Here is a 27616-nt window from a genome sequence, read left to right on the forward strand (position 1 = left end):
TATGACAATGGCACTAAGGTGTCTGTTATAGTAAAAAAAAATATTAATTTTTAATTGAATTAAAAAAAAAATGTTACCTCCTAAAAAGTTCCTGTCCTTCCCCTATCATATGTAAGATGTATAATTATATATTAAATTATTTAAGTTTAATCTTTTCGCTCTCCTTACACACTCAGTACTAAGTACTTAGTATAAAAAATTCATTAAGTTGTAGTAGTTTCATTAAGTTAAGTTTCATTCATTAAGTTAAGTATAAAAAAACAGTTTTGTAAAAAACAAAGTTTTTAATCTTTTAATATCTTTTCACTCATTTCTTAGGACCAGAGTAATGAATGACCATGCCTGTGGATGATGTTTATAATTATTTTGAATTACTAGAATTTAAAAAGGTTTCTCTTGCTGTGAATAGATGGTATGGATAAATTCAATATTAATCACAAAAATACTGAAAAATCAATATGACCTCATAACATTTACTTTCCAAGATACAATATAGAAATTATTACCTTTAGAAAAATATATTTGAACTAAAGTAAACGGGCTACGAAGGATGTATTTCAATGAAAAATTAAAAACAGAAGAGAACAACAATTATTGAATAATGTAACAAATAAATAAAATTTTTAGATACCACTACAGAGATATCCTCAGCTAAGAATAGTATAGTGTCAGATGCTTCTGTCAAAAACTCATTTGGTAAAAAGTATTAAATATTTATATCAGTTCTAAGAACATATGTATTAGTATTACAAAATATATTATATAATTTAATTTTGCAGTTGCATTGAGATCTTAGAATAGTAACAGTGAAAATGAAAACCAGGTCATTTGTCTTCTTTCTTCAAATACTTTAGAATGTGACTAAGAATTTCATAGAAGACATTGTAATGCTGAACCAACTGCATTTAAACCAATTTGTAAAACTAAAGAATTTGTTTCCTTTTTACAGTTCTTGATAAATACATTTGAAATGAATTACTACAAAAATAATTGAGATAAATCGTGAAATAAATTAATTTTGCATCCACAGAATTTCAACATTAATAATGTTATTTCAGCATAAAATAAAAGTATAAAGGTTAAAATCTGTGTATTTTTTTTTTAATGAAAGGCATTTAGTTAAAATATTATTTTATTTACAAAATTCATTACATGTTTAGGCTATTCAGGTTTATAAATACAAAACTTGTTTTAAAAAATACTAAAAAATACAAAAATGTTCCAAAAACTCAAAAAAGATCCGGATTGTAGGTTGTCGAAGGAGAACAAAAGAGTATTAATGATAATACAATATTTTTAAAAATCCTTAATAGTATTTTAATCATTTATCACAAATTTATCATAAAGTCAATTTTTTTTATTAAAGCACGTTTTTAATCGGGTACAAAAATCTTATATAATCAAATCTGTGTTTGTTTAGTTAATACAAAGTAATAATAAATCTTTGTTTATTAATCTAAACTATTAATAGAATTTCATCAACTATACTAGCTGGTCAGGTTTCACTTCACTTTTTAAATCATAATTTATTATTTAAATATATTATAATGTATTTCAGATTAGGAAAAAGCTGAAGTAACAGCACATGTAAATAAACCATTTTTTTGAACCTAAAGTACATTCTAAATCAGAAAAGAAAATATCAATAATAAACTTGCACATTTGTAATGTAAAATTAAATATAAAACAAATTCATGTGATTAGCATTGTACAATCTTATTTTTTTTTCAGCAATTTAAACTGTTATGACACTGAATTGAACAACAGCTTCTACAACTGCATTTAGTTTTGGAACACTTTTTGCAATTACAGCGTGTAAAGCCTTGCACTCCACTTCTCAAATTCATTGCAGCTGTTTCTCTCAGCAACATTGCTTGAGAAGAAATCTCATCTATGGAAAGTAACTTTTCTTTACAAATTACAAACTGATGACAGGTATAAGGTTGCTTGAGAGTACCATTTTTGTTTGCTGATTTATAAAAGTTGAGTCTTATGTTCCAACAACCACTAACACATTTAGGGGATCTGTATGACCATGGTTGACATCAGGTACTTGTATCATACAGTTATCACCAATCTGAGCAGAAAGTAAGTTTTCTTTTTGAGGTTCATAACATTTTTGTTGCTTGAAGTAGAAGTCTCTTTCGTGGCTGCTATTTTTATAGAAATAAATTCCATGTTGTTCAGTCAGTGCTTGATATGTGGTAGGTTGCAGTTCCTCTTCAATATTTTCCTTTGTAATGTAGAAATAATTGCAAAGTAATTAGTATGGTCGCTGCTCAAATTTTCTTCACAAGTGTTAATAATTTCTTCCAGATGTTCTTTGATTTCAATGTTTGCAATTTGCTCTCCAGACAGAGATGACAACGCTATGCCTCTTTCTGGTTTAACGCTAAACAGAGCTTCATAAGGACTTTGGTGTATTCCTTTGTGGTATGCTGTGTTCTTGGCAAATTGAACAAAGGGCAAACCATCTGATCATTTATTTGTATCATTATCGTTCATCTATGCAGTTAACATATTCTGTATTTCTTGATTGACTCTTTCAATTGAGCCATATGTTTTACTATCACAAGCCTTTCAATGAACTATCTTAACATCTTTCCACATAGTTATGACTCGATTACTGAGTTCTCCAGCATTATCTGAATGGAATATAGTTGGGGCGCCAAATGTTAAAAATATTTGAAGATGATATGCTATTCTTCAGCTGTTTTAGTTTTAAAGGTCGTAACTATACAAACATCATTAAATGGTGTTGAGATACCATTAAAAGCTTGTAATCGCCATTCATGTGACTGCAAGCCTATCAGATCAATTTGGCATCTTGAGTTTAACTCTGAACTGACCATTCCTTTTATAAGACCTTTTTTATTTTTTTAGGTGAACTATGTTAAATATAATATTTATAAATTTAAATATAATATTCAAACTTCATATGCAATGTTTTTATATTTAATTTGCAATTCTTGAGCATATGTGTTCTTTCTCCATGGTCTATTCTTGTGCGAGTTTGGGGATAGTATATTGAACAACTCATTGATAACCTTATACTGTATATTCATTTCTCCTGGTTTTAATGGGACAATTAACTTCTCATTATTAATTTTTTAAATGTCAAAACTTTTTAACTGTCTGTAATACAAAGGTGTACTACACTTAGTTCTAGCAGAAATCACTTCAGAAATTATTTTAGAGTACTTTTCTTGAGAAAAATAAAAACAATTAATTGTCTTCTTGTTTACTTGCAGTTAATGCACATTATGCTCGCAATTAACCATGATAAAAAAAAAAGTAAAATAGGGTGTCAGATAAAAAAATAAAAATTACGCAAATCTTGCATAAGATGCAGAGTGTTGGATAGTCTAGATGCTGGACGACTTGTCTAGTTAGTGGATGTCCCAGAGCTTATCGGGAGGGGGTCATTCACCACCATATATATACATATTTAATTGGCTCATTGAAACATTTTTAATTAATATCTGATAATTTTCTGCAAAAGAATTGTTATTTTGCCTTTTGCAAAATGGTAAATGTGACAAGAAGCACTTATGTGAAGCTGGGAATTATACAATTGTAAGCCTGCACATAAAATAAAATGATGTAACATGCTAATCAAAATATATTTCCTTCATTGAGTGTTGGTATTCTATTTTATTTTCAAACACAGTCCCACAGGAAAGGTGACTTTTGTGAAATAATATAAAAGACGTTTATTTTTAGTTTATATGACTTTTTATTCAAAACAGACTTCTTGTGAGTCAATATACAACTGGAAGTGTTGGAAAAATTGTTCAAAACAATTCTGATACTCAACCTTTGAAATTGCCTGCAGTATCATGGTCTTAGCACTCTGGATATCTGAAATCATGTAGAATTGCTTTCCTTTCATTGCCATTTTCAGTTTTGGAAATAACCAGAAGTCGCACAGAGACAAATCAGGTGAAAAGGAAGGTATTCAAGCATCATGACACATTTTTGAGCCAAGACATCGCTTACAATCTTATTTTTGTGCGCCGATGCATTGTCGTGCAACAAACACCATGTTGCTTGATTTCGGTATTCAGATCGAACCCGAACAATCTTTGCCAAAATACCCAAGTAGTAATCTGCATACACCATTTGACCTTCTGGAGTGAATTGTTTATGGATAATTCCTTTTGAATCAAAGAAAACAGTGAGCAGTGTATTGACATGGCTTTTCTGCAAGCACACTTTTTTCGGTCTCTGAGATTCTGGACCTTTCCGTTCTGAGCTTTGGCACTTTGTAAGTGGCTGTACTGAAAACACCATGTTTCATCACCTATAACAAAACAAGACATGAAGTCAGAGTCCCTAGCAGCCAATCTTTTCATGTCTCTGCAGTGTTCCACTGTGCAATCTTTTTGATTATCAGGGAGTGAGTGGGGCATAAAGTGACAACAGATTTTTTTGCCCAAATTTCCAGTTAAAAACTTAGTTTCAAAACTTAATTGTTCTGGTACTTTTTATGTTTAGTCAATGCCCCTCCTTACAGTGTTATCATTTATTTTTGCATTTTTTGTTACAAATATTCTAACTCACCCTTTCCATCTAGCCTGAGGGCTCATCAGACCAAATCCTCTGCATTCTATGAATCCTCTGATCCATTTTCTTGAATTGTCTCTCCTATATATTTAAATTTTTTAACCTTTCTATTGTCTGATATAACAAAAATCTTTGTGCACTCTTAATGTTGGATATGAATTTAGTTTTTTCTACAGAGATTCTTAAACTTGTTTTAAAATACCTATTCTAAAAGATTTTCGGAAAGTATGGCAAAATCATCTGCAAATCCAAGGCAGTTTACTTCTTCATTAATTTATTTTTTCTCACCAATGTTATTGGTAAAATTTTGCATTTGACAAATTTTAAAATTTTTTCTATCAGCAGACTAAAATGCTATTTTTAAATCTACAAATACTACAACTACGTTTTTACAGTTCAGCATTCTGTGTAGTATTATTGACTTAGGAGAAATATTAATTATGAGGAGGATTTTTGTGAATCCATCCTGAAATTCACTTATTTCCATATCTAAAGTTTCTTCAACTTATTAATAAATATCAATTTTATTTAATATTTATTAATAATTCTGTTCAATTGCAATGAAATACCCCTTCATGGTGTTACCACAGGAACCTATTCGAATAAAATTTTAAATAGAATATTTTTTAAAATAAACCTTAAATAATTAATTTATATAGACCCCTGATTATATTTAATCCATGAAATTATTATATAATACTGAAAAGTTATGTTTAAACTATGTTTAGTCAGTAATACAATAATTAATTTAATTAATTAACTTGCACAATATGAAAAACATAAATGTTGATCAAATTAATTTAATATATTTTCAATACTATCTTCAGGTAAATTTGAAATTGAAGGTTCCTGTTGTTTTGGATCTTCAGCCTGTTCAATTATTTTCCCACCAAGAGAATAATGAACGTACCTGAAACAAGAATTATGTATTATAAAGGCAGAAGAATTTTTCTCTAAATTAATTTTTATATATCAAATATTTTATTATTTCATTAAAAATTACAGAAGTCTGTTATAAAATGAACAACAGATAAAATACCAGGATCAACCTGTATCACCCAGCTTTAATAATCTGGCTGCCTTACTTACTTTTTATACAGAAGTCATTCTTACTTTTACAATATTAATTTATTTATTTAAGTAATATTTATTTATTTATATAAATAGCATACATAAAGCTCAAAATAACCATTTTATGTTTTTAATATTTAAAAATTATTAAATTTTTTAATCATGAATTTTAAGAACATATAATTCTAAGATAAATTGGGAAAATTTCATTCAGGAGAAGATTCATTATAAGATGTTCTGAAATTACCTATACATAACTTATTCTTTAAACAGGCATCTACGGTTATAAATTTACTATTTATCTTTAATGTTGATACTACTAGCTAGGCATAGGCATTAAACTATAACCAATGTAGCAAGAGGCACAGCTTAATTTAGATGCAATCACTTACTATACTAAAGAATGAAAAGTAGACTCTTCAGCAACCATATAGTAAATCATATATATAATTACAATAAGTGTGTTATTAAGTATAGTAGTTAAAATTTTATACCAACACTAAAATTGGATCAGATACATTTTACTTCACCTACAAAGTTTAATATCTATTAAAAGATATTAGTTACAGATTTATATTAATATAAATACCCAAACTAATGTTGTTAAACAAATCTATTTTATAAAAATAATTACAGTTAACTACATGCAACATTATTTTAAATAATTATTATGGATTTAAATAATGAATTTACAAAAATAAAATAAGAATATAAAATCTCTGACAAAATTTAATTTGTATAAAAATTTTCACAAAGAACTACTACACCTTCCCAAAATCTGCTTTGAATGAAATTTATCTCTTACATATTGAAAAAAAAATAACAATATAACATTAATGCAATATTAAAATGGATGAACTTACTAATAATAAAAAAGTTAAAATTTCAGCACTTAGTTTTTCAGAAAATTATACTACCCCAAAAAAATAAGTACAGATTTGAATAATCAAATTATAATTATATGTTTATTAATGTACAATTAATTTTCATAATTTTTTATGACAATCCTCTGTATAGGGAGATTGGGAACAGTGACTTCAAATTGTCAGTTAACATTTTTGTTGGGGAATCCTACTTGCCTTATCTGCTACTGTATAATAACTTATAAAAATCTCTGTGATACTATTTTTTACTACAAAATAATTTACTATAAATCTACTTATTAACAAATAATTAATATTAATTAACAAATAATAATATTAATTAACAAATAATTAAAAAAAAGTACACTCACAATCCAATGGAACATACAAGTAACTGTGTAACAACAGTAATCCAAAAGAATGTGGAAGGCATTGTATTAATGGTGGCATTATATACCTGTGTATATATGGCAGCAGAAATAACAGGTACTGAAGTATCAGCAACAGTCAACATACTGAATGCCTTACCTGAAACAAAATAAAATAAATAAGGTAATTAATAAATTTTATGGGTGAATTGCAATAAATTTACCAGAAATAAAATTCGAGCCCTATTGGCTTGAGTTAACGTTATCATTACTAAAAATAAATTTCAGGGATTTTCCAGATTATTATAAACAGCTGACATATAAAATTTATTTTTCCATATTAAATCCTTTTGATTAGGCTTAAAAACATCCAGTTGGTATTCCAATTCCCAAATTTGCACTTATCAACACTGTTGTCAGAGACAAGTTACTATTTAGCTTTCATACCACTAATATATGTTTTCCCTAAAGTAATGATTAAAATACTTTTCAACAATTATAGAAAATAAATTTTCAATTATGAAGTAACAAAAAAAATCATCTATATCTTACTCAGTTAGCTTATAGAGTTCAAGTAAACAAACTGCATGTATGAGTGTTCAGGCAGGGATTCACAAGCATCTCCTATAAATCCTGATGCATATAAAAAAAATAAGGCGATGTTAATATTCTTAACTGCGGGCTATTACATTTTAAATTTAAATGAATTAAGACATTTCATGTGAATTTTTTTATGAGTTATGAAATTGTCAATTGTCCATAAACTGTAACATTTTGCTAATATTTTAGATTAGATTTCTGTGGTAATAAACAAATAATAAATTCAATTCAGTTTTCGCCATCTGATTGTGAAAAATCCATAGTGCTGTCAATATCTAGAGATAAAATAGGAGGTTCAATTTTTTTTTTTATTATATTATCCAACTCCCAATAATTTGGTTCAATAGTATCTGTTACAAGTTTCATACAGTTTTTCCATTACTGCTGGCCTGCTTTATTGATGGCTTTTAATCTTAAATTTTGAACATTAGATATAAATCAGTATTTTCTGACGCTACGTACCTTTTGATCTGTCCCCAAATTAATTCAATTGGGTTGAATACACAACGATAGGGAGGTAGTCGAAGTACAGTTTTGCCACTGGATCTTGTTAACTCATCAATTTTATACACATTAAAATTACTTTTAATATGCAAAACACTTTGCAATAATTAAAACTTAAGTTCATTCTCTTCAAAATTCACTCCTTTTCAACTAAGGCACATTTTGATATTCTTTTTCAAGACAAGGCTGGAATTCTTTCATTTTTACATGAATATAAGGGGTATTGTCTAAGACAATAACCGAATTATCTTCCAGAGGAGGTAGCACACATCGCTAAACCATTTCTCAATAAATAAAGTTCATATACTTGTTTACAAATCTCATTTTTATCGAAATTTTCAATTTTCTCTTTCAATTGATCTGCAGGGTTTTTTTTTTTAAAACTATAATTCATTACTAGATTCACATTCATGAATTACATTGTACACTGAAGCAGCACAACTTCCATTTACGTTAGCAGATTATTAACGACATATGAAATCAGTGCCGTTTGATTACACTGTAATTTGCTTTTGTAAACATTTAAAATGATGTGTTTTTCTGTATAACTTGAAGGTTTATTCACGGTCTTTTTTTTGGAGGGGATATCAGTAATTGTGCACTGTCTGTTGAATCGATATCAGACATGGTATCAAAATAATAGTAAAACTCAAGTCATACAGACAGAAATCTAGGAATAGACTACTCACATTCCAGTAAACTTAAGAAAATTGCATTATATTAACTTCAAATAATATAGAGTAAATAAATAAAAGAAACACAAAAATTGAACATGAGAACAAAAGAGTGATCAAATGAAAAGATCAAGTGTTTTAATAGAACTAAGAAGAAATAACATTATATAAGCTTTTGATTACACTGATGTAAACAATCAAAACATGACATAATCATTTGATAAGATAAATTAATTAAGTGATAATACAAATTAAGTAAGTGATAAGACAAATTAATTAATTATACGGTGACTATGTATGAGTAATGATTATAGTGTTGCATACAGGTATGGTTGCGTTGTGAATCGGCACTGATGCAAGAGACGTGAATCAGCAGAATCATGACTAATTCACTCACACAAATGCAACATTTGTTTATTCTTCACTCTATATAAACTAACTGAATACAGTATAGTTGTGACATTGACAAAAAATGGATGTACAAGTAGAACAATCTCTACCTACCCTTATTATTCAGCCATATCAAGAGATTAACATCTATTTAAACTATACATATTTCTAACAATTTTTGTCTGAAAGTTATGAATGCTTTATTTTTAATAAAAAATAACTATTTTCAAATATGTATCATTTCAGTCATTTTTTTCACAAGTTATATTTAGGTGAACAGTAGTGATGTAAGTAATGCATGTTTAGTTAATATGAAAAAACAAAAACCATGCTAGACTATATTAAATAATAATTTTATTGATTGATCTACATAACTTTGTTTTAAAATAAATTGTATTATTGAAATAATTACTAAAACAGTAATAAATAGATTTATCAATAATATAATGTTAATCTGAAATAAAACTTACTAGGTTTAAGTAATTTGTTTGTAATTTTGATTCTAATCAATCAGTAAAAAAAAAAAAATAATTTTATTAATATTGACAATTCAGGTAGCTTACGAACAATACTTCATAGGCTGAGTAATTCTCAAATATAATCTTTATTTATACATAACTACTGATTTACAGCAGATGTCAGCCAAAGTTTTCATCTTATACAGAATGGGAACAAACACAACCTTCAACATTCTAAGTTCAACTGGAAGCAATCAGGTTAAAATCACTGAAACACTTAATCTTTTTTTTTTAATTCTACAAAAATTATTAGTATATATTATATATGATATTTTATTGATAAGTATTGAAGTCAACCTGTTAAATAATCTTTAAAACAGAATGTCAAAAAATTAGAATGGTGCACAAAAGTTAAAATATAACTTTGACATTTTTTAAAAACATTTATATAAATTTTTTATAGACTTTTTTTTAGGAAAATTGTTTATACCACCTTAACATTTTTTTTATAGCATATATATATATAAAATACACACATTTTTATAACATAAAGATATATAGCCTAATGTCATTCTGAAAATCAATATGTTTTCCATGAAAATATGTACAAAAAGTAATAAAAAAAAATATATTTTTTTAACGATTAAAAGAAGTAATAATACATATTCCCCCATATTCCAGAAAGACAACAGTATAAAATTTAATCCATAATTACTTCTACAATTTAGCTTTACCCACGTTATTCCCTACTCCAAAGGAGGAAACATCTTTGATAGATATTTCAAAAGAAACTAAACCAGTTTAAAGGCTACAATAAACTCATTCAGCTGGTTTTATAATAACTAAGGGATACATCATTTATACACAAAGTGAATATAAGGCAAGGAGAGAAAGACTAACCAAAATAACTGACAGATAAATAAGCAATTCATTCTTGCATTATGCTCATAACAGTGAGCCAGTACCTAAGGTTCCCATAGATATATCCTGAATAGCTGGTATGAAACATCTTGAAAGTTTTCTTTTTTAATCATGCACCAGTGAATCAGTCATAAGGCTGTGTAGACAGATATAGGAGTCTCCTATATTTACCTTGTTAGTAATCCTTGTTAAATGATTGATAATTAGCCTTAAAAAAACGTTACATGTGGTTTTTTAATTACCCCTCCATTGAAGAAGTCTTCTTTCTCTGTTCAGAGGTGGCTTCTAAAAAGCAGAAACCATTTCCAATGACAGCATCAGACTTCAAAATTATGTCTTAACAAAAATTCCGAATAAGTTTTTCTAATCTACTAATTTTCATAAAGTAATTTAAAAATGTAGTAGTATCATACAGCGTTATATTTGATAAGTTATATCTGATATTATATATATATATATATATATATATATATCTCAGAAGGAATTCTTCATTATTAATTACAACATTATCATAAAAGAATTTATTCAATGTTGAAGTGTTTCTAACAAAAATAATTTTAATATAAAAAAAAATATGTATATATTTGTATTCCTTTTTCTGGTTCTTTTCTATGTTGACTTTGTAAATCTTTACTGTACAATCCCTGTCATTTCGACATTTAACATAAAAATTGAATAAAAGACAATATAACATACTTGTCTATAAGTTACATCATTAGAATATACTTCACATAGTTATAGTTAAAGTTATAGTTCACATAGTTGTGAACTAACTTAAAGTTGTAGTTCACATAGTTATAGTTATAGTTAAAAATCCACATTTTACAAACACAATTAATTGCCCTAATCATAGTCATATTTCTGTAACAGTAGTAAACAAATTCACAATTGTTTCAATTGATTAACTCTATCATTACTTAAACCAATAAGCAGACAAACAGATAATATTATTTTCTCTATAATTAATCTTTGTAACAGGTAATTAAAAAAAACCTCATAAATACTGTAAAATTGGAATACCTGTATACAATATACTACTGTACCTGTATTTGAATACTGTAAGTTGGATTACCTCTTTCAGATGGTGGAACTAGTTTGGATGTAATTGATCTTAACACTGGAGCAACAAGTGGACCAAAAGCAGCAACTGATGCCCCTAATAAAAGCATAATAATTCTTCTAATAAAATTTCAGCACATATTGAAGTTTATAAAATATATTATAACAGAAAATGTTATATGGAAATTACAAACATATTTAATATATATAATAATAGTATAAACCTGGTTAACAAATTTAAAAAATGAAGTAATTTTGTTAAAAGAAAATATTTTTTCTCAATTTCTAAGTTTTCCCAAATTCCCCCAAACTGCATTCTAAACTGAATTAGTTTAGGATGCAGATTTTATGTTATTCTAATAAGACATTTCAAACATAATGACATTTTCAAATTACTTGCACATTTCATAAAAATCTTAACTGAAAAATGATTTCTTTTTTTACAAACTGGTATTTTTTTATAAAATGTAATGAAGCTATATGAATTGTTGTATAAGTACAACACAAGGGTTGGGTGAAAAGTTCTAGTCTGGATAAGAAAAGAACTGGGTACATTTTGACTTATTTAACATAGTTACCATTAAGATCTATACATTTAGCACAGCGTTTCACAAGACACTTATGCCAGTTCAGTATGTTGATTTATCCCACTGCTTAAAATAACCATCTATGGTAGCAATAATGTCATTATTGGTCGAAAATCTCTTCTCTCCAAACCTTTTTTTAGGTTAGGAAACAAGTGATAGTCACTGGAAACCAGATCAGATGAATATGGAGGATATTAAAGTAATTACCACTGCAATGACTGAAGTGTGAGCTAGAGCATTGTCTTGATTGAAAAGTACCTTTTTTTTGCCAAATGCAGTGTTTTTCCTAAATCCTATTGCAGCATCTCAATGCTGCAATTAATAATGGCCCCATTATATCCACCACTTATTTCATATTTTTTAAGATAATCAATGAAAATTATTCCACATGCCTCCCAAAAAACAGTTACTGTAACGTTTTCACACAAAAACTCAACGCTTTTTTTTGGAGCAGGTTAACCTTTTTCAACCTATTTTTTTGACTGCTGCTTTGTCTCAAGAGAGTAGTGATTAACCCAAGTCTCATCAACCAACAGAAATGGACATAAAAAATACTCTGGATTGCGCCCAAATGTTTTTTCAGCACTGTTTTCGGTCGGGTATGAGCAAATGTGGCACTTATCTAGCAAAATATTGCACATATATTCTGTTAACATGCCTACAGTTTCTGTTAACTTGTTCACTATCACTAATCAATCTGTCAAAATGATTTTGCAGTTTTTTATCGTTTCTAGCACAGTCACTTCAGAAGGGCATCCACTAAATGGTTCATCACTAGTACATGTTTAATCCATTTTAAACTCTGCAACCCAGCGTTTAACTATTGTATTTGATGAGTCTCCCATTGCTATATCAAGCTCTTCTTTAATTTCCTTTGCACATAAGCCTTTCAGAAAAAAGTATTAATCACTGTACAAATTTTCATATTTTTCCATTTTCCAAAAATCACTCTAAATTCTCTAATTTGATGGACTGTAAATACTATACTACATGATGCAGCGACTTGAAACTCTTATAATAAACTAATAAAGAACGGAATCATGTGACATCATTGAGAAATTAAGCATACTAACACCGGAACTTTTCACTCCACCCTCGTACTTCAGATGTTGAAAATCTCATGCAGCTTTGTAGAATTGCGACCTACAGGCAACTGCAATCCTTGTTAATGTGGTAAGTGTACCTGTAACTTGTTATTTCTAAATTTCTAGAGCAGAATGCATTGTTATTTATAATCAAACAGATTTATTGTGATGTAGCTTATTGTCAATAGTATTCATTCACTCATTAAATTCCCTTTAACAGATATCTTTCATAAAGTAGATGTAATTGTAATGAATAGCATGATCTATGAAAGTTGGCCAAATGCAATCTTCCTTAGTAGGTATATCAGCTCTTTTATTGCCTTAAATTCCAATGTGTCTAGGAACCCAGTAGAAAATGAAATGTCTTGTTTCATTTCAGAGAAGAGAGGCAGATATATGAATACCCACAATTACTAGATGAACAAATTAATTAAGGTTGCATTGATTATATAGTTAACATTACATTGATGAGATAGATCTTACAGATACCTCACCTGTAACATATCTCTCTGTGAATGATCATAAAGGAATAACTACTAATCACGCTGCTTAGATTTGTCAGCAACACCTTACTAATCAATGATGCTGCACTGACAGTCAGTATGTCAGTCAGTACAAACTGTCTATATGTCAATTCTGAAGTAAGTGAGGTGAGTGAGGTGAAAAGTTCCAGGCCTCACATAGAGATGGCGTTAGTGTGCTTAATTTCTTGATGGCATCACGTGATTTCATTCCTTATTAGTTTACTATAAGAGTTTCAAGTCAATGCATCACCGACGAGGGTGAATCAAATATAAACTGAAACTTTTGTTGTTGTTGACATACAGCTAATGGAGAGGGGCGTGGCTTCTCAGTGTTGTACATAGGAATGTGTGAAAAGGATCCCACCCAGAAAGCCAGCTCACTACTTTTTTCTAGTCAGTATTACAATTTCAGAGCGGGAGGTATCATAGCACATGGTGCAACATATTACTATTAAATTTCTAATGTGAAACCATCTGAAATTTTGAGAAGACTTCAGGCACAGTTCAGGGATAACACACTTAAAAAGACTCAAGTGTATGAATGGCAAAGCAGTTTTCAGAAGGACGAGAACCAGTTGAAAATGAAGGTTACCAATGTCGCCTAAGGACGAGTGCTACTGCTATAAATGTTCTCATGATTCGCCTTATCGAGGATGACCGTTAATTAAAAATTGCAGAAATTGCTTCTGAGATTGGAATATGCTATGGTAGTACTCGGGAAATCATTACTGGCGATCTTGGATTTAAAAAAGTTGCAACATGATGGGTCCCTCACCTTCTCACTGAAGGTCAGAAGCTCTACCAGGTGTGCCGTCAGTTGTTGAGTTGTTACCAAGCTGAAGGAGAATCTTTTTTGCATCGATTCATGACCAGCGATGAAACTTGGGTGTACTATTACACAACAGAATCAAAACAGACAAGTATGTCAGAAAACATCAGACAAGTGACAAAAAAAGGGAGAAACTGCATCCAATAAAGCTAAAACTCAATTGTCAGCTGAAAAGGTTCTGGCCACAGTATTTTTTAATTTCAAAAGAGTTTTGCGATTTTCTCAATGAACACTGTACAGTGAATTTTGTATACTGCTGCCAACTTTTAGATGAAGTAAAACTCGCATATCATCAAAAAAACATCAATTTCCAATGCAAGACATCATTCTGGTTCACAACGCTCAGCCACATACCATGGCTCAAACTCTCAAAAATTGCATCCTTATTCTGGACTACAATGAAGTACCCTCCATACAGTCCAGATTTATCATCCTGTGATTATGAATTGTTTGGGCCACTAGAAAAAAGCACTTGACAGAAATTTGAAGACGATGCTGCTGTTGAAGCGTTTGTGTGCAATTAGTTGATGTCACACCCACCTTCATTTTACAATAGTGAGATCAAAAAGCTGCCTATTAGCTGGGGAAAATGTGTTTCCGAAAGAGGAAATTATGTAAAAAAAATAATATTGTGAGTATGTATTTTTATTTACCTAGTGATGAACAATGTAGTGGATGCTCTTCTGAAGTGACTATGCCAGAAATTATAAAAAGTGTATAGAATTGTTTTGGCAGATCGACAAGTGACAGTGAACAAGTTAGTAGACACTGTAGGCATGTCAACAGAATGCATGCACAATATTTTGCACAAATTGTTTTCCCCCAGAGATTAAAGTAACACCTTCATTCATTCCAGAATTGAACGGTATGGAAGTATTAAAATATAATAAATTTAATTAGGCCAACAAATGCAAAGCAACAGGTGAGTTAGATTTATCTTAAATCTTAAAACATTTTCTTACATTCTATATCATAAAATGTAAGATAAGATTACTACAGTGTAATAATTAAATTGATAGTAACCTGGGTATTAAGTTTTGGATTCTGCATACCAAAACCGACAAAGAATGTTCAAGAAAGAATGATGATGTTTCTTCTTACTTTCTGTCCACCATTTTATTTTTTTAAAGAAAACTTTATATTTAATTTCAGACTAGGGAATCATTATAATATCTGGTAAACATGTTTACACAAACTTTCTCTAATACATAAAAAATTATGCTGTAAACATTCATAAATTTCAAAATGGTGCGTTGTCAATTTTTTAATCTTTTATATCTCTATATTGGCTAGTTTCATCAAAAAATATCTTTATGAAAATATCTAATGAAATTCTAAGCCTTTGATTGTAAAATAAAGTTCCTTATTTTTGAAATCAGCTAACAAAATTAGTTATTGAAAAAAATTGATGACAATTTTCGGCCAGATTTCATCTCCATCAATAATAAATTATTTAACCAAAATAATTAAATATTAGTTAATAATAATTGTTATTTAATGATAACATAAATTTAATCAGACTTACCAACAACAGTAACAATTATACAAATGTATAGTTGTATTGCCGTATTCTAGGTAAATTGAGTACCATACTGTAGTGCTATTAGTAATAGTAATCAGTTTTTTATTCTAGTAATTCTTTTTTGATTTCATTTAGTTTTTCTATGTTTGAAAATAAGTAAACTGTTTTTATTCCAGTTTTTCTTTACTTGCATTTTCCTTTGTGAAAATGAAGGTACATTCTCATATCAAGATGGCAGACAATCAATCATCTGATAAATAAATTGTCAAATTACAATTAAGGTGAAGGATGTCACTCATACACAAATATTTTTCCAATCATTTACAAACAGAAAAGGTTTTTATAATTCTACAATAAGGTAAGAAGAACTGAAAACCTTCCTCCCAGAGTTCATGATTGAGGAAGAGAGTGAAACACAAGAATGCTAAAGTTGAAATGGCAGATACTGAAACATATTGAGAAAAATCCAGGGGATAGTACAGCATGAATTGTAATATGTAAACAAACTGATCATATTACTGGAGAATTCTATGAAGCCAATAGTTATATCCTTATCATGTACAAAGAATAAAAATGATTAATAAAATGACCATCTGTCAAGACAAACATTTTGTGATGTAATGTTACAAAAAATGACAACTAATCTGCGATTTCTCACCATATAATGTTCACTGATGAAACTGGAATCAAGCGAAATGGAAGCATCAACTTTCACAATAACCATTGTAAGGTATAAGAAGAAAATAATGTATGAGGGCAAGTCAAAAAGTAAAGTGAAATTCAAAAAATCAATATATTTATTTGCACTTACATAAATGATACATGCATTATTTTTCAACATAGTCCCCTACTACTTTTATGCACTTGGTCCATCTTTTAACGAGCTTTTGAATTCCTTCCTAAGTCCACATCAGACCAAGTTTTTGGTCTGATGTGCAGAAAATCTTTCATGGCTTCTATGGTTGGTAAATCAGATCGATAATGATTCCCTTGCAGCTCTTCTTTTAATGGGCCAAAAAGATGAAAGTCTCTTGGAGCCAGGTCTAGACTGTATGGAGGGTGGTCCAGCAGCTCAAAACTGAGATCTGGAAGGCAAAGGATTGTTTTATTGGCTCATATGAGGTTTAGCGTTATCCTGAAGCAAAATCATGCCTGTAGAAAGTTTACCATGTCTTTTGGATGTGATTTTTTGCTTCAGTAAACACAATAACTCAAAATAGTTGTTTACTGATTGACCTTTAGGTGTAAAGAAAACCAAAAGCGAACCTTCCATATCCCAAAATATTGTCACTCACCTTTCCTGAAGACATCTGAGTTTTGGACATTTTTTCTGTGGAGGATGAAGGATGTTTCCACACTAAACTTTGTGATATGACTAATCAACAGGTATTATTCACTTAAGAAATGAGTCTCCGTCATATTCATAATGTTTCAAAAGCTCCTGAGAAATTTTCAAATGATTCTCTTTGTGGATGCTGGTCAATTGACATTGAACCCAGTGAGCATAGACTTTATGAAAGTTTAAAGAATCATGTATGACTGAAAATGCTGAGTCAAGGCTTATAATCAACTCACTTGCAATGTCATCAACTGTAATTTGTCGATTACCGAGAATCATTTGTTAAACCGCTTCAATATTGTCGTTAAAGTTTGAAGTGGAAGACCTACCTTGTCGCTGTTCATCAAGGAGAGAAATTCTACCATTTTTAAAATGATCAATCTATTCATAGATCTTGCTTCCACTCAAACAACTCTCTCCATACTCCTGCTGCATTTGACAAATAATCTCTGCTGGTTTCACCCCTTCTTAACTGAGGAAATGTATCACTGCTTGCATTTCTTCCTTGGTGCAATCAAACAAAGGAGCACTCATTTTAGACTTTTAAACACAATCACAAATAACTAACAATGAAACAATACTTTAAGTCAGTGGCAGCTCACTTATAGGCACTGTGGAACTGCCCCTATTTCCACTTGGTATTATCGATAACATTTAATATAATGAGTCCTTTTTTCTTTATTTTTTTTCTTTCTTTATACTAGTACAATATATAATCCTAACGCTTAATGTCAGTTGTCATCCCCCAGTTAATGAAAGATTCAAAAAATTTTATATGGAACTGCACCTTTCACAGTTTCAGCGGCGTGGTGTTTGGCTGTTGTGCGCACGCACACATAAAGCTGCACGTAAGTCTCCAAGAGAGAGAGAGCACTGCTCTCTCTGCAGTGCTGACCCTGGCATCCTGGTGGAAGGTAGTATTTTTTTTACTCCATGTGTGTATGGAACGTTCCTTGTTTATCCCTTTTCTAGTTTAGTCAGTGGAAGGAATATGAAAGTGGTTTAGTTGTTTTTTCAGTAGTGACTGGGAAAAGCAAGGGCTCTTTGATTGACAAATCTGTCCAAAAACATGCTGGAAGGGCGAAAGAGAAAGTAATTAGTAAAAACTAATTATGTATTTGTTTCTACGTACATAGAAATTTAAATTAAGCACCATTGGACTATAGTGTTTTTAAGTAGACATTTTATTAAGTTATTACCTAATAATACTAAAAAATATTATCTTTATTGACATTTTATTATTTATTCAGTTAAACCGAATACAGTTTTTAAGCACAATGTGCTTAAAAACCGTGTATCATATTTTCAATGAGACAATGCGTAGAATTAAGATTATTATCCTCCTTCCAGTTATTCTATTTGATTCATTTATTTTTTTGTTCTTTTATTTTACAGAAAACTTTAACCACAGCCTTGAAAGCCCCACAAAAAAGTTTCTGGAGTAGCACCTCCACTAATTTTAGCTATGAGCCACCACTGCTTGCAATGAACACCTGATAGAGGTTATGAGTTATAGCAGAATCATTGCTGCCATACACGTGATTGGAGGGACATCAACATTTCCCTTTACTTTTTGACTTACCCTGGTATTATGAACTCAAGGCTTCAGAAATCATTCTCAATGTTTCATTTGTGTATAGAAATAAAGATAACAATATTACATACTCTATATAATAGCAATTTTACTCATGCTCTCTTAATAGTTAAAATTGTAACGTTAATAGTAATTACAAGAAATAATTGCATATATCTATAACATACCTATATAAAAAAATGAAGGTTGTTGTGCAGTAGCAAACACAACCCTGGCAATAGCATGTGCAGCACTACCAACCACAACAACAATAGTATCTGGCAATGCAAATGCTTTGGTTATCATTGGCACTCCAATCAACAAACCTATAAGTACACAAATCTTAACTAAATGTAACACATAGAATTAAATGAACAGCCTACTGTTATTATATTATTAAATAGCAAAAAGTATTTAAGTTAAACTTTAAATCTCAACATGACAGATTTAGACTATAAATACCTTTACCATTGAAGAAGTAGCAAATTTCCCTTGTTAATTTTATACAACTAATACGAACTTTATTTCAAAAATACTCATAAAACCTCTGTTTAAAATTATTTCAACATAGCCCATCAGATTTAAAATATTTCTAAATATTATACTCAAATACATTTTTCCAAACAATACAAATATAATTTAAATTATGTGTTTGTATTTATTTATCAGTATATATTATATTATTGTATTTGTAAATTTTTTATGTATGTGTATATATATATATATATATATATTATTTTAATGAAATTAATTTGTTAAGACTCTTATTATTTCTCTGTACTGTTAAATTATGTTTTAGATTTTATCATTATAAACCATCTAGTACAGAATATTAGGATAAGACATATCTTACCTTAATTTTATCAATTTCTATCAAGACAAACTCAGACACAGTAATATACACAAATGGGTCAAAACAGAATGATACGGCTGGATGCGCTTTTGTTGTAAATAATAGAACCTACATAATTGGTCTACCTGGTATTACAAGTGTCTACAATGCTGAATTGTACATCATCAATAAGGTAAATAACTCATTATGAACCATTAATATCTTTCATCAAAATACCGTCACATCCTTATTTGTAGCAATTCACGTAGTGCACCCCAAGCTTTAAAAGATTCTAAAAATATTCTAGAAATCCTCTTGTCACTGAAATTCATATGCAGCTCTGAGTTGAACCGTCGCATCACACATGAGAGTTTCTGCTGTATCTCTAGCCATGGGAATCTTGGGTAATGAACATGCAGATTTCACTGCTAAAGACACATGTAGCCATCTTTCACTACTCTTGTTACTTCTATCAATTCTATTAATTCTGTTAAACTCTTCGAGAAAGCTGTCAAGATGACTGGACTACTAAAGTAGATAATTAACTCTGATACATCAAGGATACTGTGCTGCCATGAAGCTTTTCAATCCAGAATAACTGTTGACAGGAGGTTAATATTTGTCATTTGAGAACAGGGCACACTAATTTTACACATTAACACCTAATGAATCAGACCAATGCACCCACTTGTGTTTGCTGCAACTGCCAACTAACGATACACTACATCCTTGAGAACTGCATGTGTTATGCTTGACATAAGAAATTTAAATTAGGAGCTACCTTCTGAGATATTCTAGAAATAATCTGAGAATGTTATCGAATATCTTGTTATTTCTTAAAAGTGGACATCTATATTCGATTATCTAATATTTATTACAATGGTTTTTTTAGTATTCTAAATTGTGCTTTAATTTTCCCTTTTTTTCCTGTGTTATTGTGCGGCTTGTTTGTTAATTTTACCTTTTTTAATTTTTTTTATTTTACTTAGTTTATATATCGTTATACCTAGCGCATGTGTTAAAAAATAGTTTATAAATTGTAAAATTGTTTTTGGGTGCTAATAAAAAACTTCATTGTACAGACCAAAAAAAAATTTATCATGAAAGTACTTTCACGGGATCCCCATACTCAGTCATGATTGAAATATTAAATTATATTGCTTCTATATTAGAAATACTAAAATAATGAAAATTGCTTAGAAATACTAAAATAATGAAAATTGCTTATTAATTTATTGTACGAGTGCTGTTATCTGTTGTAGTTTTTATAAGACCCCTGAAATACTGTTTGATGGCTTATCAAACTGAAATTTTATTGGTGTTTATAAATGTAATATTTTTCTAATATATTTAATTTTATGTCATCTTTATTAATTTCTTATACCTCTAAATTTGTGTTAATATCAGAAATAAAATGTTTATTGTTTATTAGATGATCTGCCACACTATATAAACTTAATTTATTATTTTTTTAATTTCTATAATGTTCAAGAAATTTATTTTTAAAGGTTCTATTTGTTTTTCCAAAAAAATACCATCACAGCCATTACACTTAATTCCACATAATTTAGATTCCACACAATTTTTTATTTTATTATATGTTTTTTTTTTATATTTTATTTTGTAATAATTCAAGTAACATATTTCTGTTTTCATAAGATGTTTTTTAAAATATAATTCACTATGCAGTACATATACAAGCATTAATGTACGGTTATAGCAGTCTATCACACAATTCTTTTTATATATATTTATATTAATAGTGTTTATCATCTATGATATGATAAACCTATGGAATATAGGTCCTAACAATTTTGACATTGTTTGACATGTTAACGATAGGTGAATAATTGTGAAATAAATCTAATTGTTCAATAAATCTTTAATGAAGTTAAATTATTAAATTTCTTAAGAAAATACTTAGTAAATATTTTAAGTTTAAATTCTTTCACACAAAGTTTAACAGTTTTACAATAGAGTAATTACTATATTATAATGACAATAGTAGTCAAACTTACTGCTAAATTGGACCAGAAAAAACTATGAACTTCACCAGAACAGACTTTTATGAACTAAGTTAGTTTTTTAAGGATGATAAAAGAATATTTTTCAAAGAGTCTAGAATGAAATTCAAAAGAAATCAAACTGATAAAAAAATAATTTTAAGAAATTATGTTTTTTCAATAAAAAGACTCAGAAAGAATTTGGCAAATGCACTTCATATCTGTACTGAAAAAATTATTTTTGGACTTTTTCTCATTTTAATAATTTGACAACTGGTAGATAAAGGTCTGTAAGTGTATATGATAATGATAATGATGAAAACACAGTAGCTCTAGCTGAAAGCGAGTAAAATGTCACTGTTAACCAGGAATATGATAGTTAAAATATATTCATTTTGTTTACAAAATATTTATCTATCTATTCACGCTCATAACTATAGGCTTACATGCAAATGTAATTTCCAGATGAGAGGTGATGAATTTTGTAGTTATAAATGCTGACTAAGAATGAAACCCAGAGCCTTTCAGATGAAAGAATGTATGAATATAATATTATATATACTGTACTGTAGAATACTTTAACTGAAAATCTTTACATAAAATATGGCCAACAAGTAAAACAAGTACAACCAAAAAAGTACCTTCAAAAGATTAATTAATATCAATAATTTGTCAATTAATCAATAAGAAGTCAAAACAAAAAATAATAAATAAGGAAATGAATCTGATGACACACAATCACCAAGCCATGCAAAAGAGACAGCATTATTAACAAAAGCCCCTGCATGGATGCATGGATCTGTTTGAAACGAAGATATCATTCCTTTTACTGATTCAGTAACTAACATGGAAATGGTAAGACCATCTTTCAAAGTGAAATAAAAAAAAACTACACTATTAAAACTGTAAGAAAAATATTACTAACATTTTAAAGCACGATTTGCTATTTGCAATTATATCATTAAAGTTTAGTTAAAAATTCATTTTGTAATAATATAGTGTAGTTTATAACGTAAAATTAGCTTCCTCTAATGTTATGTATTCATTAATTCTGAGCATTTTCTAGTTTTACAAACAAGACCTAGATGTCTATTTCCTAAGATTCCAGTACATAAGCCAACAACCTCCCACAGTTAGTGTAGTTTATTGTCGATCAGGTTATAAGCATATAATTAAGTGCATATTAAGAAAAGGTATTTTGATAAAAACACAAAATTTATATTAACCAGAAAATAATCTGATTAATAAAGGCATTAAAAAAGTAGCATAACTTAAAAATACAATGAACACTCCAGATAAAAAGAGAACATGGATGCATTATAGAGGATATTGGATTCAACAAGTGCAAATATCTTAACACAAGCAATTTTTACACAGTACACAAAAAACTTAAACTCATTACAATGAAATTCACAAACGTACTAAATTTCACAAAAGGTACAGGAAATAAATAAAACCTTCAAAAAGATCTGGAAGCAAATTCTTACAAAAGCAAATTGCTGTATCCACATTATTTTTTTAAAATATTATTTAAGAACCTCACTCATTCTTTTCTCCCAAAATTCATTACAAATATTTCAGAAAATAACATTTTTTGGCTATTTTTTTAATATTTCATACGATTTCTCATAAAGTATCCAATACATGAAAATGGGATCAGTTTCATGTATTCATGAAATTTATTCAATAAAATTTGAAGTCAGATTTTACCTATTAATTCTAGTCATACAGCATTGTTTTACCTGAGGCATAAAAGGGGGAAATCTTTATAATGGTTTTATTATCTCCATCAGCATAAAACACTGGTAAAGTTTAGAATAACAGTAAGCCTAACCCTACCAATCAGTATTTGCATCAATGTTATATTAACTACCTAAAGGTTTTTGTTCATTTTTAAGTACATTTTCTTATTTCTTGAAAATTTTATTTAGAAGTTATCTGCTTAATTGATTTGAGGTATCCCAATTAAAGACAATCCACTGTATATCCTTATAATACTAGAATAGCATATCAAATATGCAAGAATAGTAATAAGTTACAAGTAGATGAGAATTTATTAAAATATGCTAACTCTTCGATTGAAGTGCTGACACAACGGAAAGGTAGAAAGTAAAAAAAAAATTTTTTTAATTTTTTATAGAAAAGAAGTCATGCCAACAGTATAGAAAGAGCATTATGTTAGAGTAGGGAGTAATTAGTTGTTATGAATGACAGAAGATGGCACTGATGACAAGAACATGTGAATTGGTATTGAGATAGAAACAAGTCAAAAGTCAATCTAACCTCTATTAGTTGTGCATTTATTGTGTTATTATGTCAGTTACAGGTATTATGTTGATATCAGTATGCCTCCAAAACCTTTTCCATACAAAACAGGTAAATCTTTTAATTCTTTCTGCTATGAAATATAATACTAATTTACTGTGAGGTAACTAATAGTTTTTCTTACGATTGTTGTGTTTTTTTCTTTTGTGCAGGCTTCTTGTAAATGCAAATATGGCTGCCGCGGCTTTGAAGAGAATGAAGTACAAAAGTTGCATTTAGATTTTTGGAACCAAAATGAGAACAGCCAAGGTAATTTTTTGTTTTGTTTGGTGAACAAAAGTGTTCTATAGTGGCTGGTTTTCTTCACACCCTTGCGGTGTGTAGGTCTGCAGAGGGAGTTACTCCCTCTGCAATCCAATCGAGGTACTCGATTGTAGTAGGATCCTGGGCGACTAGGGTTCCGGCCTAGGCATTGGACTGGTTGGAGGTAGGCGTATTGGCATCGTGCCACAGTTATATTGTTGTTTGTGATTCAATTTGGGGCTCCCGCTGGTGGGGATGGTCGCACTGCCGGAGTATGATAGCCCATGCAACCAGGGGCATGGCTTCATTCCGCTGGTGGCGATCCTGGTTGTGACTTGGAAATGCCCCATTAGACTCCATGATGGGATTGGGTGGGGGTGCGGGATTTGTCCCCGGGTTCTGTGTGGACCAGAATGAGGTTACGTTCCCCTTGTTAGGTGACCTAAACTGGTGAACTTATTTGGGTGCAAGTCAGAATTTCTATGTAACATAAAACATAATTTTGATTGGTATGAATGTAGCACTGATTTAACTTTCAACTTGTTCATTCACAGTCATGAACAGTGCTGTCAAATCTGGAATAGGCGCAGGGTTCGCGTTTCTGCAGTTTCGGTCAGTTAGTATGAGGGAATCGTGTTAGGTTGGATGTATATATATATCCGTTTGAGGCCTACGTGAAGATGAAATTGGATTTGTATTTTACTGATGCAAATGTCTGCCAAGGCATTTACATCAGTGACAACCCGACCGAGGCCTGGCTGATGACTGTGAGATGTTACCAGTTAGAGGGTCTAAAGATGACTTCCGGTTAAGCCCCATCAGGGCTCGGAATGGATAGGGAGGTGTGGCGACTGGTAACGTCACAAGGTGGATGTCTTCTCCCTACGGGATTGGGATGAACATTAAAAACAAAATAAAAGCAAAGGAGATTGTGTAAAATTGACGATCTTGCTTTGAGCCAAAGATATATACCTACAATCTACTGTTTACCATCAAAGAATGAGCATGTTTAAGTTAAACACAAAACCGTGTTTACACTGATTTAGAAATCGGACAAGGGGATTGTTTTATTCAAGTCACAGGGGCAAAAATCCATGATCCCATGCCCATAAAATTAAATACATTGAGGACGACAGATAGTTCATAAAGGCAAACATTTCATCATTTCCCACTGAAGAAAGCCACTTCTTGCAGCAAAAATCTTTGAAGCAATATTTGAGTGTGGATCTTAATATCCAAAGGATGTATCACACCTTTATGAAAGCCTGACCCAAATCAAACATTAACCAGTTATTTTATCAAAGAGTGTTTAGAAAATAATTTCCAAATTTTTCCTTCCTTGAAAAATGTTGAACAAGTTTCAAGGAAACTTGTTCAACATTTTGTTCAACGTGTGATCTAATGAAATATAAAATAAACATTACAGTGGGACCAGAAAAAATGCATCTTATTTCAAAAAAAGTTACATCTCAGGAAAGCTGAGAAAGCAATGCAACATATGCATAATGACAATAATTCTTGATGCATGCTCTCAAGTGCGAAATGCAGCATCAACACTGACATGGAGCAGGTGTTATTTACACCCACGCTCACACACTGCAATATGTTTTATTCTCATCAGTTGTCCAACTTTAACCTTTGTATTCATGTCAGGGATACTAGCAAAAGTATTGTGTTTATGGTATGAGGGCATTGCTGATCGCGGAGGGAATGAAGTGGCTTCTTGTCTTCTAAAGGTGATCATTTCTAATATAACAACTACAAAGAGAACATTGACTGTGTGGTGTGTAACAATTGCACCGGCCAAAATAAAAAAATCAGATGGTTTTGATTTTTCTGGTTTTAATCTATGCCATTGTAAAACATTTTTTTTTGAAAATATCAATTTGAAATTTTTAGTGTTGGGACATTCACATATGCCATGTGACAGAGATTTCTGCATTATCGAAGAGAAAAACGTTTCTAAGTCTATGATTCCTGAAGCAATATTTCAAATGATTAGTGCGGCAAAGAATGTGAAACCATTCAATGTTGTAATGATGAAAGAAGAATATTTCTGTGATTTCTCATTGTTATCTGATAACTTTTTAATACATCACCAATAATGATCAACTCTGCTTCTTGGATTAATATTTCAAGGGATTATCTGCCTGTCATAAAAATAAGTAAATCGTTCAATGAAATGGAACTGCAGAAGCACAACATTTTGAAAAAGGGCAAATCTGTCAAAGACTTCTCTGAAATTCACTCTCTCCTACCACTTCGAAGATCAATCATTAGCAATCCTAAAAAAAACAAACCCTGTTGTCTATGTTGGAATTCATAACCTTTGTACATAACCTTTTTTCATAACCTTTGTGCATAATATTTTTTCTTTATAAAATGTAATTATCAATTTTCATATTTTTTACAATTAATGATTTTTTTATGTAATCTTCTTTATAAAAATGTCATCAATAATTTTTTTTAAATGTAATACAAGATTTAAACATATGTTGGGAAATTAATGTAAATTTTCTGTGACTATTTTGCAAATAAAATGGTTTTTAGTGTTAAAACTGTTTTTTCATTCCTCTGTAAAATTGACTTTTTAGAACTTACTACCTTTCCCATATCAGCACATCAATTACCCTGCATTATTTTCAACAAACCAAATATAATAAAAGTTGACATAGGTGCAAAAGTTCAAGCTAAAAACAGAGCTTTAAATACTTTTAAAAAATAAAAAAATTAAAAAAATACAAATAAAGCAACCAATATATTTTACATAATTGTGAGATATGGAATATCACATATCAGGCAGAACATCTTGAAAATAAAATTGTCCACATTATCTTGAAAAAAATCATGGAAGCTGGAGTGTCAAATAAATGAAAAATAAGAAACAATGTAAACAAGTTTTCAAAGGTTACAGAGAAAAGAGAACCTAGAGATATAATATTAATAATAAGTGAGCAACATTACGATGATATTCAAGATATGATGTCCCTCTAGATCTCATCGTATAATGAGATCTACAGGGACATAACATTAACAATAAAAATATAACATTAAATATGATGTTTAGGAGGTAGATGGAACAAACTAGATGATGAACCAAGAAAAGCACAAACAATCTTTATGGCCATGAGCCAAAAGGTCTCATAATGCTATGAAGAAAAAGATGAAGAGAACCTGCATAAATCTATTAATCTAGACTTCATGAGATTAAATTTTCAGTTCACCTACACTGGCTGGTAATAAAAAAATTCCTAACAATTTTGAGAAAAAACTAAAATAG

General features: G+C 29.9%; 1 protein-coding gene across 4 annotated transcripts in view; it reads right to left on the minus strand.

The window, feature by feature from the left end:
* Positions 1-4823: 4823 nt before the first annotated feature.
* Positions 4824-27616, minus strand: part of LOC142321666 (putative peptidoglycan muropeptide transporter SLC46) — a 68378-nt gene continuing 45585 nt past the window's right edge. For all 4 annotated transcript variants that reach the window (XM_075359933.1, XM_075359932.1, XM_075359934.1 and 1 more), the window contains exons 7-10: positions 19122-19259; positions 11488-11571; positions 6872-7028; positions 4824-5476 (exon numbers count right to left, since the gene is read on the minus strand). In XM_075359933.1, the coding sequence (XP_075216048.1) occupies positions 5362-5476; positions 6872-7028; positions 11488-11571; positions 19122-19259 (494 nt within the window). In that variant the 3' untranslated portion in view covers positions 4824-5361. The remainder of the gene's footprint in view (positions 5477-6871; positions 7029-11487; positions 11572-19121; positions 19260-27616) is intronic.

Source organism: Lycorma delicatula, chromosome 3 (genome assembly GCF_047948215.1).
Source record: "Lycorma delicatula isolate Av1 chromosome 3, ASM4794821v1, whole genome shotgun sequence".
In the NCBI taxonomy this organism is placed as follows: domain Eukaryota; kingdom Metazoa; phylum Arthropoda; class Insecta; order Hemiptera; family Fulgoridae; genus Lycorma; species Lycorma delicatula.